Below are 12,938 nucleotides of genomic sequence, written 5' to 3'. Positions count from 1 at the left end.
TTCGATCAGCATCAAGCCGAGACAATCTTGATTCCATAGATCCAAAGTATCACATCATCATCCACCAATACTCCGTTTTTTAGATACTAAAGCGACAGGGTGTATAGGACGGAAGAACAAAAACACCAACGAACCAGAATACCGGGGTATTGGGGGCAAACAAAGCAGAGTCAAACAGGACCAAATACACACGCACAGAGTAATAAACAAAACGTAATCGCTGGCTGGCATCCTCGGCGAAAACAAGCCATGGAGTCTGTCCAACAAAAGAGGAGATTGGCACATGTATGCGTGCTGGTAGATATGTATGTGTACAGAATTGTGTTGTATGTACGCCCCATGACTCCATCTCAACGCCAATGGGGTGTCAAAAGGTCACAAGCAACCCACAGGATGTATACCGTGCTAGCTGCAGACCTACCGGTCACACGCCAGCTCAGGCAGAACAGAAAACCGCGCATTGGTCCCCGTTATCGCGACTGTGAGTGCAGTCATTCCACCACTCCTGTCCAACGAGCCACCCGTGTGTATGCGTCAGCAAGACCCGGGTGGCCTATCTAGGAGGCTGGAAGGCATGCACGGGTCATCAAAGTTCCCGACAACGATCGTTTCAACCTGACGAGATAAGCTCCCGCGCATGGAGCCAGCCAGAAGGCATGGTGGGGTATGGCATGGTTGCACTGCATCTAGGCGGTAATGCGCACTCCACCAATGTTCACGATTGATCCATTAAGGCGGCGAAATGGCTAGCCCATTCATCATCCTAGGAAGCGGTTTTCGCCGAGCGTTGTTTGCCGCCTTGGACACCCGAGGGGTCCCATGGATCATGCGTGGTTCTTTCATCAGGCTGGTATCAAGCTTTGCGGGTGCTGGAGCATGAATTGTTAGTCTTGTGTGCGCTGACTAGCCACGGAATCAGGTTCGTACCTCGAGAGACGATGCGGGAGTAGTCCCCAGAGAGGTTTTGCTGACTTCGGCTGCTGGCGAAGGAGGTCGCGCTGGCGGTTCTCCAAAGATGATTGGACGTGTCGGACAGGAAGTCGGTCATAGACCGGCCTGAAAAGATGGAGGACCGACCCCGGTTGCGTTTGGATAGGACGATCTCATCGAATAGGGCGAGCCTGGGGTCTTTCTTTTTCGGGTTGACTCTCTCCCTCTCACTGATGAACTCGTTGAAACCTGGAACGGCTGTTAGTGTCTCGGCCAAGGACGAGGACTGTCGAAGTGCTTACCCTGGGTCTGCTGTAAGACACCAATGTACTCCGCGTGTTCGTTGGGAAGGCTCTTGAGGAACGCCTCCATATTGAAGCTGTAAGTGAGACCGGCTTTCTTTTTGTCGCCCGATGCAGGCTGAAGGAACTTCTTGTACGTATAGAACAGGCTAGCGAAGCACCGGACGAATGCGGCGCGGACCTGCTCCGGGTAGAATGCAGCAGGACAGACCAGACAGATCTGCAGGGCACAACGGTTGTGCACCACAGTCTTACATGCACTGCATTTGTACATGCCATCCTCAGCCCGATCATCGCAGACCATGCAAACCGCCTTCTCGTCCCACGGTTGGACCTGCAGGCAATGGCCCTCAACCCAACAGGTGCCCTCGGCATTGTGAATAGGCTGGGAGGTCGGCTGAGGGACAATGGTCGAAGCAGCCACAGTGGACTGGGCGTACACCGATGGAGCATACGTAGATCCGGAGTTATGCTCAGTGTTCAAGGTTGTCACCGAGAGATTGGGAGCATGGCCCAGGAAGGGCGCACTTGGCCGCCGTGGGACTCCTCTCATCTCCATGCCAAAGGAGGAGCTTCTCCGCGATGCCGCATCAAAGTGACCAGACCGCTTTTCTCGCAGCGATGCTTGGAGAGCCATGCCCGAGTCGTTCCGAGAACCCGGAGTCGTTGGGAAAGGGGGGAAGTGGCCCGATGTGGGCGAGCTGTCTCTCGGGGAAGGAGGAGAACCGGTTTTGGAGGAGTTCGAACTGGTTCCGGGGCGATCGATCCCCTTGGACGAGTACCCCCTCGACGCGACCTGCTCATAGCGAGCATGGAGATAGGCGTTGAAGATGAGGGGCGGGAAGGAGTTAGGCGGAACTGAATGCTGGCCGAAGGCACTCGAGTTCAGGCTCACATATTTGGCCAGCTGGGTGGACTGGGCTTTGGAGTTGAATATGGAACCATTCTCCGACATGAACGCATCGAAGGGGAAAGTTTCCACGGCATACGCCGGAGGACCGGTGGTCACACCGCAGCGACTGTGATGGGGCGCGGCGAGCTGAAGTAACGAGAGGAGTTTCCGGCGCTGGTGACGGGGCAGGGGAGTCGGGCGGACCGTACTCTCAATCAGGTCGGAATCAAGATCCACCAGGACAAAGTCGTCCGATGGGAGCTCCACCTTCTCATAACGCCGTTCGATACCCACGATGTAAGGGCAAGGTGCCTCCAGGGCCTGAATCAAGCGTGCGGGAAGAACGGGAATCAATACGCCCGCCCAGGTGATTGGGAACAACAAATCAACCAGGGCTCTAGTGGCGAGGTAGAGCATCGATGTGTGAGAGGACAGGAAGATGATGCGCGATTCGGTCAGGGCATATTCGAGAAGGATGACAATATTCGACAGTGACAACGTTCGGAACAAAGCATAGAGATCGGTATTTCGTGAGCCTGGCAGTTCATTGGCGGCTTCCTTGCGGGCAAACAGACGCAATTCACGGACCGCCAGCTCGACTTGCGTCTTGGAGGTGTTGGGACTGAAGGCTTCGGTACACAGGTTCATCACGTACCGCTCCAATGGTTGCCAGACGCCCATGCGAGGGGAGCTGGGCGGGACTCGTTGGACACCCCCCTCAGTCATGGGGACCACGACAGCCTTCAACCACTCTTTCCAGAAGCTGGTCATGTTCTCCTCTCGGCCCAGGATGCCGTACGCACGGGGAATCCAGAACCCGGTGTCACCATCCGTCAGACCTTCGATCTTGGACGCCGCACCGTGGCGCACGGGCCGTAAAAGGTCTGTCATGAGGCCAATTTTCTCCTCCACGGCGCTGATGTCGTCTTCCAGCTGTTCTCTCTGGTCGGAGCCCGAGGGGACTGTCGGCAACTGTGCAAGGAGTCGAGACAGCTTGGCACGCTCGGAGGCCAGACGTTCACCCAGACTGGCGGCCAGCTCTCGCTCCTCGTCGGTCATGTTGTCTTTCCGCCACTCCTCACAGCGCTTCTCCAGTTCCTCCGCGGCTCGCGGGTTCAGGGGGATCCAGATGATGAGGCAAATGGCGTGCAATCGCGAGCCATTATCGGTGGTCATGGCAAACCCGTGCCAGGTGGACCGTGGTCTCTGGTCGGAAGAGACGATATTGATGTCGTTGGGAAAGGCGAACATGGGGACGTAGTCGGGGAAGTTGCCTCGCTGCTTCAACTCGTCGGGCATGCCGCGCGTGGGGTACCGGTCGAGCAGGACGGGCTCGAATCGCCGTTTCAAGGGGTGCATGGTGGGGGAGATCTCCAGGGGCTGAGGGACGGGGATGACGGAGTTGTAATTGCTGAGACGTCTCGAAGTCCGGATGGACGCCTGACGGGCGATGGATGGCTGTCGCTTCATGCTGTTCATGTCACGGAAGGCCATGTGTCGGCGTACACTACCGATACCGGATCGGAGCAAGCTCGCTGGCTGGGTAGAAGTTTCCTCCGAGACGATCTTCTGGGTGCGCAGCCTGGAGCGGGGACGCGAGGAGGAAGTGATGGCGCCAGCGCTCAAGCTCAAGTCCGACAGGAAGGATTCCCGTTCCGACGCAAACTTGAACAACGCCTTATCAAAGTCGAAATCCTCGAGAAACGAGGAACCCCGAGGGGAAGGGGCGCCCTTGATGGTCATACTGCTGCGATTGCTGCTGGAACCATTCGCGTTGGGATCCGAATCCCCAGAGCGCATTGAAAAGCGCTGGACGGAATTGCGATTGACGGCGACGGAGTTGGGTCGCGAGAGTCCGTCGAGACGAGGGTCATGGGCCTCTTCGGCGTCGGCATCTTCTTCAATGGTATCGGACAAGGCGGGGCCGGGGGAGGTGGCACTGTTGGCACGGTATTCGTCTCCGAGGCGCTGGAAGGTCTCTAGAATCTCCGTCCCATCGACACCGGCAATCCAGAAGTAATCGGCCAGCGGGGTGGTAGACCCCTCGGGGGCGGAGGAGGAGAAGGGCATGGCGCCAACAGATGGTGGTTGGAAGATGGCGGGGTTGTAATCATTAATCGTCACAAATCGTGGACGTCGTTACCACATGAAGAGCGGGAGAGCCGACCAAGCCAAGGGGATAAGACGAAGAAGCGACAGGCGCATTCAATGAGAGACGAGAGACCGGGGGGGAGATTCAACGATCAGGGGCTTCGGAACGGAGAGGTCGAGGGTAGTCGGTAGAGCGAGAACACATAAGTCGAGGGTGCGACGGCGTCGCGGGGGGAGGGAGAGAAGAGAAGACAGGGAGAGGAGAGGAGGATGATGCTGGGGGGAGTTGAGGAGGAGAGAGGAGTTGGGAGAGAGGGGAGAGGAGAGAAGATGAAGAAGTTGGGTGGAGGAAGAGAGAGAGAGAGAGAGGGAGAGAGAGAGGAGGAGGGGGTTGGATGACAAAAAAGGAGTAAGTAATTTATGGTGGAGAGAAGGAGAACTTGGAGAGCGGGGACAACAACATGGATTCAGGATGCGGATGAGTACACGGTACACTATAGATCTCTCTGGTTCTGATTCTTTTCTGTTCTTATTTTATTCCTTATTTTCTTGTCTCTGTATTCAATCCTCATCGTCATTCCGCGAATATCAACATGTTTGTTGCTCCAACTACTCGCATCCGCATACCCACTCCATCGCAACCACATCGATTTCTATTGATAATCGCTAGTCCCCTAACTAACGGTCACTATCACCATGAACCTCCTCCAGCAGGACGGACATCGGACATCGGACATCTGTCATCCTACGCACAAGAGGAAATAGCATCCGCCCACAACCCACCCGGCAGTTCGCCTCAAGCCACACCAGAAAAAAGAAAAGAAGAAGAAAGAAAAAGAAACTAAACCAACGAACTCCTGCGTATGGGCGTCCCATCGAGCCTTGATCCAACCACCACCCATACCTTCTCCCAGGGCCCTCCGGGTACCAGCCAAGTCGTCCGTCGCCTGCCACTCCGCCCGATCCAGCCTTCAATTCAGACGCTTTCGCTCCGATCCCAACGGGGTGGGGGGTTAAAAAGCAACGCTGAGAGGGTGTACGGCATATACGGCGTACGTGTGTGACCAACAGCTGGAACCGACTCCATTATGCCGTGAAGGCAGAAACAGAGACGGGACAATATCAATCGTTGGGCCCAGTGGAGCCTGTCGTGCATTGGTTCGTCATGCCTACAATTATTCCCCATCTATAGTCTCTCTCTCTTTTTTTTTTCCCCTTCCTCTCTTTCCCCCTTTTGCTGGGTTCATCGGTGGAAACTGGTTCTGGTTCCATGGAAACATTACACCGTACATTACGTTTCCCAGATCCCCCTTCAGGCTATCTCCGAAGGACAACGGTGGATCCCTGGAAATCCTCCGAATATCAGCGAAAGGGAAAAGGGGGAACAGAAAGATAAAATTTTTTTTTAAAAAAAGGAAGAACCATAAAGAAAAAAAAAAGCAGGTTTTTTCTCGGTCCGTTGAAACGATCCATGGAGGCACCTAGTCAACAAGTGAGAGTTCCTACTAAAACACCCCCCCATCCCGCTAACCGATAGTCACCGTTGGGGGCCAGTCCTATTCTTTAGGTAGGGACCGAGGACGGAGTGGATGCACCTGGGGAGACACTAGGGCCGGTTCATGATCCATCCATCCTGCCGAGGAGCACCACAGGAATTATGCATTGCACATGATTTCGGATTTTCGTCTCGTTGGGAGAGGTCCTCCTCCGTAGTGCGTATATACGGAGTACGCCATACGCCGCACGGCGTACTCTGTACGGAATATGGCCTTATTCTCGGGTTGATCAGGGTGGATCCGAATGAAGGATGAGGATCGCTGAGTACCCTCAACTGACAGGCGAGGGATCGGCCCCCCAGACTTGGGACATTGGGATCCCATGAGGATGTGCGGGTATTTCTTATTGCGATGAACACATGCAACCAAAGATCCATCGCATCGACGTCATCGCTCGATGCCCCTTCCCCTTAACTGGAGAACCGTTATGCCTGAAGCCGAGCCGTTGCTCTCGGTTTGTGTGTCTCTCGATGCCGTTCACGGGGGACGGCCTCGGGAGGAGGAGTTTCAGCTTGTGTTGGACGGCTCAGCTCGCCACGCCCATCTCCCTTGGAATAAAACAACCGGAGGTCGATCCTCCAGACTGACCCAGGGAGTATGACTCGCGTGCGGCGTACGGAGTATGGAATGATCCCGCTATCTTCCATACTTGTAACCAACCGAATCTGGTGCCATTATTTGACATACAAGTCTACGCCGTACATAGTATTTGGCATCGTGAGACATCCCCCGTAGCATCTATCAATTACCTAAATCCTGCAGGATCAATTAAGAGAATAAATAGAAACATTGACAGAATCGATAGAGCACTAGGACTAGCGGCGGCGCCTCCGTTCTCCCCATGACCAGGGATGTCTTGGCCGGAGTCACCTCTTTGGATTTCTACATGTACCTGACTCCGGAGACACCATGGACGATTGATAATGCAATTGTCTGCACAAAGGCAGTCTAGGCCTTCTCGCCGCCGACAGACCAGGCCGCGTCTTGCGGTCAACGCCAAACCAATAAGCGAAACCCGGTGGAAGGCATCAGAACCTAAACGACGGCAGTCGGTTGGTGTAGAGTAGGGCTGCGCTGTCAGCACTCTATGACTAATGCGTTTAAGTATCCATCCGCATAGAATTGATTGAGTTGAAGTGTCTAGAACCCGAATTCCCGCCCACCCACGGATCCATTTCAGCCGCAGTGGGAATCATCCTCCTTCCCCTTCGGAGCACAGTCCGGATCGGGCTCTACTACTGTCTGTCAATGATAAGCCGATGACAGGTCCTGGCCTATTCCTCTGACCGCATGTGTAACCCAGCACCGTCCACTGTACAAAGATTCGAGCCGCGTCCCGGACGGGCCTGCAGTTGGGCCACAACCCCTTGCTGCGGAACACGCAGGCCGACCTGACCGGAGACACGACAGGAGGGAGGGGGCCCCGCCACGGTCGTGTGTCCCAGGCACCGATGGGGCCAGCGCACAAGCAATCCCGCGGTTTGTTGTCGTTTCAGACTGCGGAACCCAAGAACAAGACGGCTGCACGGACAAGAAGCATACCATTGTTGCACCATGTCGGTTTCATGTACGTCGCCGGGTGAGCAAGTTTCCAGTGGTTAAGTATCCTTTGTCGCCCATCGGTCCCCTCCATTCGATCGACAACTGCCCCAACACAGCGCGGCCGTCGCGTTTCATATCCTTCTGCGAGGCCTCGAGGCCGTCCTGCTGCCCCTCTTCCTGCTCAACCAGGAAGGCCACCTGGAGCACATCGCGCGGGTTCAGGGTCGGCGGAAGCGGGTTGGGTTGGTCGGATCCCTCAAGGTCCCAGTTCAGCGAGATCGCCTTGAACGGCGGTCGGGGATTCAATCTTGTTTGCTACGCAGAGTAAGCCGTCAGTAAGCCGCGCCCAGTCGCATCGATCCAGAAGGGGGAAACCACTCACCTTGACTACAACCGCGCCATCACCGACATTCTCCAACTGCGCCTCGAGAGCAAACCGGAGGAGCCGCGTTTTGCCATAGGGGCCCAGCGATTTATTCTCCACCTCGAGAGGAGTCAACTCCGAAGACTTGGTTCGAACGCTCAGGCACGGCTGCGCGACGAACTGGTACAGCTTGCGGAAAGTCCTCACTCTCCCACTGGCGGCCTGCGCGTCCGACCCGATCAACGTCTCCGTGTAGCTAACGCTGACGGCCAGGATGTGGTTCCCTTCCTCTTTCAAGTCAAATCGTACGATCTTCTGTAGAGACTGTCCTTTCTGTAGACCATCCTTCGCCGCGGTGTCGTCGGCCGGCTCCAAGCCCAAGGACGTGACCGTGGATGGGGTTTGCATTTCGGCCACGATGCGGACCGAAGTCACCACGCGCGATGCTTCATCGTCGGATAGCTCGTTGTTGGCGCTGAGGGTACATGCAAATGTTTCGCCCACATAAGCGGATCCGAAGGCCGGGGGGAGGGTCAACTGTCGAGGTCAACAGTGGATTAGGCAGAAAGGGAGGGTGGGCATACGTTTGGGGCGAGGATGAACTTGTCGTCGATATGATCGGACGGATAGCTCAACGAAGCTTTACTGGAAATCTTGGTGTTTGAAGCCGGAAGAGGATGTTGGTAGGACAAAGACGGACGCGAGAGCCTTGAGAGGTTAGACGGACAGCTGCCAGACAGCTAGCTTGCTTACCGTAAGACTGTGTCAGTTAGCTAGAGACTGAGAATTATGCACAAGAGAAGTAGCTCATACCCTTGAGAGAAACTGCATGGGGTTCCTTGGGCCCGTCAGCGCCCGATTGCGCACGTGGACGAGCCATGGTCGAGGGTCATGAAGGAGTATGGAGGAGCGCGGTGGATGTTGATGTTGGCGATAGCGTTATCACGGACGGTGGCAAACAAGGCAAACAGAACAAACCCGGCAAACCTCCACGCCCAGTGTCTTATCAGCTTTGCATACATATTCAGTGAGTCTTTCGTTAACCATAACATCGCTTCTGCAGGTATGCCCGATACCAGCCTTTAACTGTCATTCTTCATACTGCGTCGCATCGTGACACTGTCTTGGGTTCTTCATTTCACTACCTACCTTCTCCCTCAACCCTTCACTATACGATGCGCAATGCGTAATGGCGAATATAAAAGCACCTTCGCCTCAAACTGTCCACAGATCTCCTCCCACAAACAATCGACCTACAATGTCCCACCGTCAACCCCCCCGCTCGGACACTGTGTCAGCAGCATCCAAGAGAAAGCACAGCGAAGGTGATGGTCGCGAGAGCACAACAACCCCCCGGAAACGCGCCCAGCGCCAGCGAACTAGCCAAACCAACGTTGTTCCCGCCTCTGCCGAAGTGATTGACCTGTCTGGTGAATCTCCTGTTACTACGTCTGTTACTACTCCTGTGAAAAAGCAAAAGACCCGCAAAGGCGAGGAGTGGCGAGACCCGACGCCTGAGCGTCGCGAACGGCGGTTTCGCTCGCACCCACCGAAGTCATTTCTGGAGAGGCTGCATCGCGCGAGGACTCAACGGTACGTGGGGGCTTTCTTCCCCCTTCTTGTGCGGGATTCTGTCCTGAAGAGCCCTGCTGAGATTACCTTCTAGGATGTACGTTGTCGGCCACACCGTCACGGATGCTGAAGGCATCCCGAAGATAACCTTTGATATTGTGGGGACGACCGGGAATATCTACAAGACGACGATTGGGAAGGTGCCGGTCTGCGACTGCCCCGATGGCCTCAAAGGCAACCAGTGCAAACACATCTGCTATGGTATGTTCCCGACGCTCTCGTCCTGACGCCTACTCCAGACTATCGAATATCGCTACGGCCATTCTTATAACATATTCCTAACAACAATGCCTGGTGAAGTCCTAGTGAACGTCCTCAAAGCCCCGGAGCATCTCCAGTACCAACTGGCGTTCCTGTCCAGCGTAAGCCGTCCAACTCGGTCTCACGTTCCCTGCTCACCGCATATAGGAACTCCGCGAATTCCTCGACAACGCCTCGCTCAACCGCGAGGAAGACCCTAGGGCCGATGGAAACGACGGCAAGCGGAAGGAAATTGACGGCGACTGCCCGATTTGTTTCATGGAATTCGAACCTGACAAGGAAGAAATCGTGTGGTGTCGCGCAGCGTGCGGAAACAACATCCATAAAACGTGCTTCCAGCAGTGGGCTGCGACCCAGCAGACGCAGGGAGTGCGATGCGTATTCTGGTATACTGCCCCGAACCACGAACCACCAGTGTGGCCCTGAAATAAATACTGACTGACCTCTGTAGCCGCTCTCCCTGGGAGTCAGACAACAGCGACCTCAGTCTCGAGCAGCTCATGCAAATTGGACAGGTGAACGCGGATGGATACGTCAATGTGGCCAGTCAGGTGGGCCTTTCCGGGCAACGCGGTATGAGACCGTCCCTGTATTCACCCCGCGAACACTCCTGCCTGGAGTCTGATGTTGCTGCTAACCTGCGTCTCAGACTATTCTACATATCATCCGTTTTGGGTCTCCCGACAATTCTACAGCTCTGGCTCGCGTAGACGCCGATACTACGACAATTATGAGCATTACGAGGACTACGAGGAAGGCTGGGAATTGTAGACACGGGTCATGGTCAGTTATCGTTCTGGTTATTGCTATTTCTGCCACGGAGTTATGGTCGAAGGTGAAGGGTGCAAGAGACTGCTTATTGATCGGCTTCGATACCCCGGATAGGACAGCTTAATTCACTGCATTGCTGAACAAGAACAAAAGCCGTTAAGGCTAGTATCCGTTGTATGTAGATGTGGGGACCGATCGTCTTTAACCACATTCCTTATTACTCAAGGCAGCGGTCAATGGAGCTTCCGTCGGTCCTGCGCGAGGAAGACTTGGGATCCTAGAATCGGCTGCTGTCCCCAGTTGAGGTGTTCCAAAGCATGATCGATGGAACAGCGGGACGGGAGGCAGAGCATCTCCGACGGCATGTTCATTCCGTTACGGAACAATGCGGTGTCCATGAGGACAGACAATATGCGTGACAACTTCAGGTCAGCCGGATACCGCTTTCATCCACTATCCTTGGCTACACGGTTTCCGCTCCGCACAATGGCCACACTGACAGCCTCTTCGCCAGTCATCCATGAAGGCATCCGCTCCGGGTCAACGATGCCCAGCTCCGCCAGCCTGCGAATCCCAGCGATGACATCCGATCCCGCAAATGTGAGGGAGAGCGCCGGCTGCATTTGTCCGGCGTCATCGGCATCGGAACCCGGGGGGTCCAGGAGGCGGACATCCAGGCGATCCAGGGGAGCCGAGGCCAGAGAGGAGCCAGCGGTGCCGAAACGGGACTGAACCGCGAGCTTGCGCTTTTTGGACACGCGCGTGTCTGGCTCGACACGTCTGGATTTGGGGGCCGTCGACAGATCTGGTCCGTTCTCTTCAGAATGGCTGTAATTCTCCTTCCCTGGATCCTGGTCCTGGTGGAGGTATTCCGCAGGGGCCACGGAGTTGGACGGCCGCGGGTCCAGAGGGCTGCCTTCAATGACGGCGTCTGCGAAGATGCTGAAAGTGCCGTTGGCGCGCGTTGACCGGCCGGGACCGCGAAGCTTCAGCAGAGCGGTGAGGCTCTTTGCGGTGAGAGCGGTTGGTTTGAGGGTGTATCGTTGTTGGGGGAGTGAGAGAGCCTTTGGGATGGCGTCGCGCACGATGCGCTGCAAGCTTCGCGCGTCAGTCGCTACGACCTCGGTGGAGGCTTTGGCCGGGGCGGACGAGGAGGTGGAGATGGAGATGTAGATGAAGGGACAGCTGTCCGGGAAGGCGACGTAGATGACGCGGGACGAGTCGGTCAAGGAGTCGGCGGTCTGTCGCGGATGTTGGTATGGGGAGTTTGTCACGAAAATTCGGAGGAAGGCGACGGGTAGTGACCTTGAGCGCGCGAGGTGGTAATGGGATTTGACCAGCGGGGAGATCTGCTGTTGAAGTTTACTGAGAAAGGTGGACGCATGGATTCGGGGAACGCAGGCGGCGGTGTCGCCGTCTGATCCCCCCACGCCGATGCGACTCAGTTCCAGCGCGGTCCAGCGTAGGCTGGATGGGTGGTCGTCCAAGTAGCGGAGGTCAATCATGGCGAGCTGGCGCAAGGTGATGCCGTGACGCCAGTCGCCCTCGAGAATCCGGTCGATGACTTCGCGCTTGCCCCCTTTGCGCATCTGCAGTTCCTGGTAGGCGTTTCGGACATGGTCGATGGTGTGCTCGGCGGGATAGGGACTGAGCTCGTCGTCATCGGGGTTTTCGAGGTCATCCTGATGGAGATACGGCGGGAATGTTTTCCAGTTGCGATCCTCTAGCCAGTAGAACGCCAGGTCTAGGAGCGATTGACGGGACAGCTTCCCCAGGGACTTCACCAAGGACTGCGTGGTGGAAGGGATGCGAAAGTCATTGGGAAGACTGGCGGTAGAGGGAGCGCGAATGGACTTTGAGCGGGACATGATTGCGCATCCCGTCCGTGGAGTAGGATGCGGTTGTTGATCGATGTTTGGCTTCATTCTCGCGCATCAACACAGGGTCACGTGGTGATAGATAAGGGGATAACTCAGCCAGATACAGCCAATCAGGGACTGTGATACAATTACCCAGTAGGGATATTAGATGCCTGAGGTGTCACATGAACAATCTCGATAGAACAGGGAGTGCGAATCGGGGAACTTCTACAAAACAATCTACAACTCCAGAATGGGGATGATTCCGAGTGAGCTATAGTCCATTGTCAGGCATGACGTTGATGACTTCCGTGAGAGTCATCCCCAACAAGAACTCGGCAGCGCTCCCGACATGAGAGAATTTGCCGGAAAGAAATGCCTGGTTCAGCGGGAGTTTAATCTGGTTCGCATTCCGACTTCGGAAGGGGATGATTTCAATGAGGGTAATAAGTCCAGGTATTAGAGACATTCTACTCCTAATGTTCTCTGTGGTCATGTACACAGTACACAGCGCAGTAGAATAGTAGGTCTGCACGAGCAGATCATCAACATCTCATCCTTGTAGACGATATAATAGAGAGTTGTGTTATTATAATTTTACCCGCGGAAAGCTCAAAGAGGGGAAGGAACGGTTGTGTAACCGGTGAGTGCTGACAAACGCCGGCCATTAATCAGCCTCCCCCACTTGGCCTCAGCAATTTCCGCCCTCCTCCATCCGATTCATCCCACACCTCTCTG

The 12,938-nt window shown here is 55.4% G+C and overlaps 5 protein-coding genes across 5 annotated transcripts; 2 read left to right on the top strand and 3 right to left on the bottom strand.

Annotated features, from left to right (window-relative positions):
* Positions 1–729: 729 nt before the first annotated feature.
* BDV59DRAFT_205029 (dDENN domain protein) lies at positions 730–4,194 on the bottom strand (the record flags this gene model as incomplete). Its single annotated transcript, XM_073694577.1, has 3 exons — positions 730–869; positions 928–1,179; positions 1,233–4,194. 3 exons carry the CDS (start codon positions 4,192–4,194, stop codon positions 730–732), a joined length of 3,354 nt encoding a protein of 1,117 aa, XP_073544434.1.
* A 549-nt stretch (positions 4,195–4,743) lies between these two features.
* BDV59DRAFT_104444 (uncharacterized protein) lies at positions 4,744–5,125 on the top strand. Its single transcript, XM_073686492.1, has one exon. It carries the CDS (start codon positions 4,809–4,811, stop codon positions 5,058–5,060), a length of 252 nt encoding a protein of 83 aa, XP_073544433.1. The 5' UTR covers positions 4,744–4,808; the 3' UTR covers positions 5,061–5,125.
* A 2,209-nt stretch (positions 5,126–7,334) lies between these two features.
* BDV59DRAFT_205028 (trafficking protein particle complex subunit 13) lies at positions 7,335–8,557 on the bottom strand (the record flags this gene model as incomplete). Its single annotated transcript, XM_073694576.1, has 5 exons — positions 7,335–7,628; positions 7,696–8,214; positions 8,262–8,385; positions 8,431–8,437; positions 8,491–8,557. 5 exons carry the CDS (start codon positions 8,555–8,557, stop codon positions 7,335–7,337), a joined length of 1,011 nt encoding a protein of 336 aa, XP_073544432.1.
* A 169-nt stretch (positions 8,558–8,726) lies between these two features.
* Positions 8,727–10,534, top strand: BDV59DRAFT_104435 (uncharacterized protein). The gene is made up of 6 exons (XM_073686491.1): positions 8,727–9,270; positions 9,344–9,510; positions 9,610–9,671; positions 9,718–9,956; positions 10,022–10,159; positions 10,220–10,534. The coding sequence occupies exons 1-6, from the start codon at positions 8,867–8,869 to the stop codon at positions 10,278–10,280; spliced, it is 1,071 nt and encodes a 356-aa protein (XP_073544431.1). The 5' UTR covers positions 8,727–8,866; the 3' UTR covers positions 10,281–10,534.
* BDV59DRAFT_185958 (CENP-N/CHL4 family protein) lies at positions 10,121–12,229 on the bottom strand. Its single transcript, XM_073690940.1, has 2 exons — positions 10,220–12,229; positions 10,121–10,159 (listed from the first exon to the last, which is right to left on the bottom strand). The coding sequence occupies exon 1, from the start codon at positions 12,207–12,209 to the stop codon at positions 10,788–10,790; it is 1,422 nt and encodes a 473-aa protein (XP_073544430.1). The 5' UTR covers positions 12,210–12,229; the 3' UTR covers positions 10,121–10,159; positions 10,220–10,787.
* Positions 12,230–12,938: the final 709 nt, after the last annotated feature.

This window comes from Aspergillus ambiguus (assembly GCF_047715705.1).
Source record: "Aspergillus ambiguus strain CBS 117.58 unplaced genomic scaffold BDV59scaffold_39, whole genome shotgun sequence".
Lineage (NCBI taxonomy): Eukaryota > Fungi > Ascomycota > Eurotiomycetes > Eurotiales > Aspergillaceae > Aspergillus > Aspergillus ambiguus.
This window is presented reverse-complemented; position numbering and strand designations above follow the sequence as displayed.

What these genes read in the sequence shown, in the direction of transcription:
- BDV59DRAFT_104444 (XM_073686492.1), top strand. Translation starts at nt 4,809, where the DNA reads ATGTTTGTTGCTCCAACTACTCGCATCCGCATACCCACTCCATCGCAA.
- BDV59DRAFT_104435 (XM_073686491.1), top strand. Translation starts at nt 8,867, where the DNA reads ATGGCGAATATAAAAGCACCTTCGCCTCAAACTGTCCACAGATCTCCT. An exon ending in AACTGGCGTTCCTGTCCAGC is followed by an intron (nt 9,672 to 9,717) that starts GTAAGCCGTCCA and finishes CACCGCATATAG; the next exon opens with GAACTCCGCGAATTCCTCGA. An exon ending in GGAGTGCGATGCGTATTCTG is followed by an intron (nt 9,957 to 10,021) that starts GTATACTGCCCC and finishes TGACCTCTGTAG; the next exon opens with CCGCTCTCCCTGGGAGTCAG.
- BDV59DRAFT_185958 (XM_073690940.1), bottom strand. Translation starts at nt 12,209, where the DNA reads ATGTCCCGCTCAAAGTCCATTCGCGCTCCCTCTACCGCCAGTCTTCCC.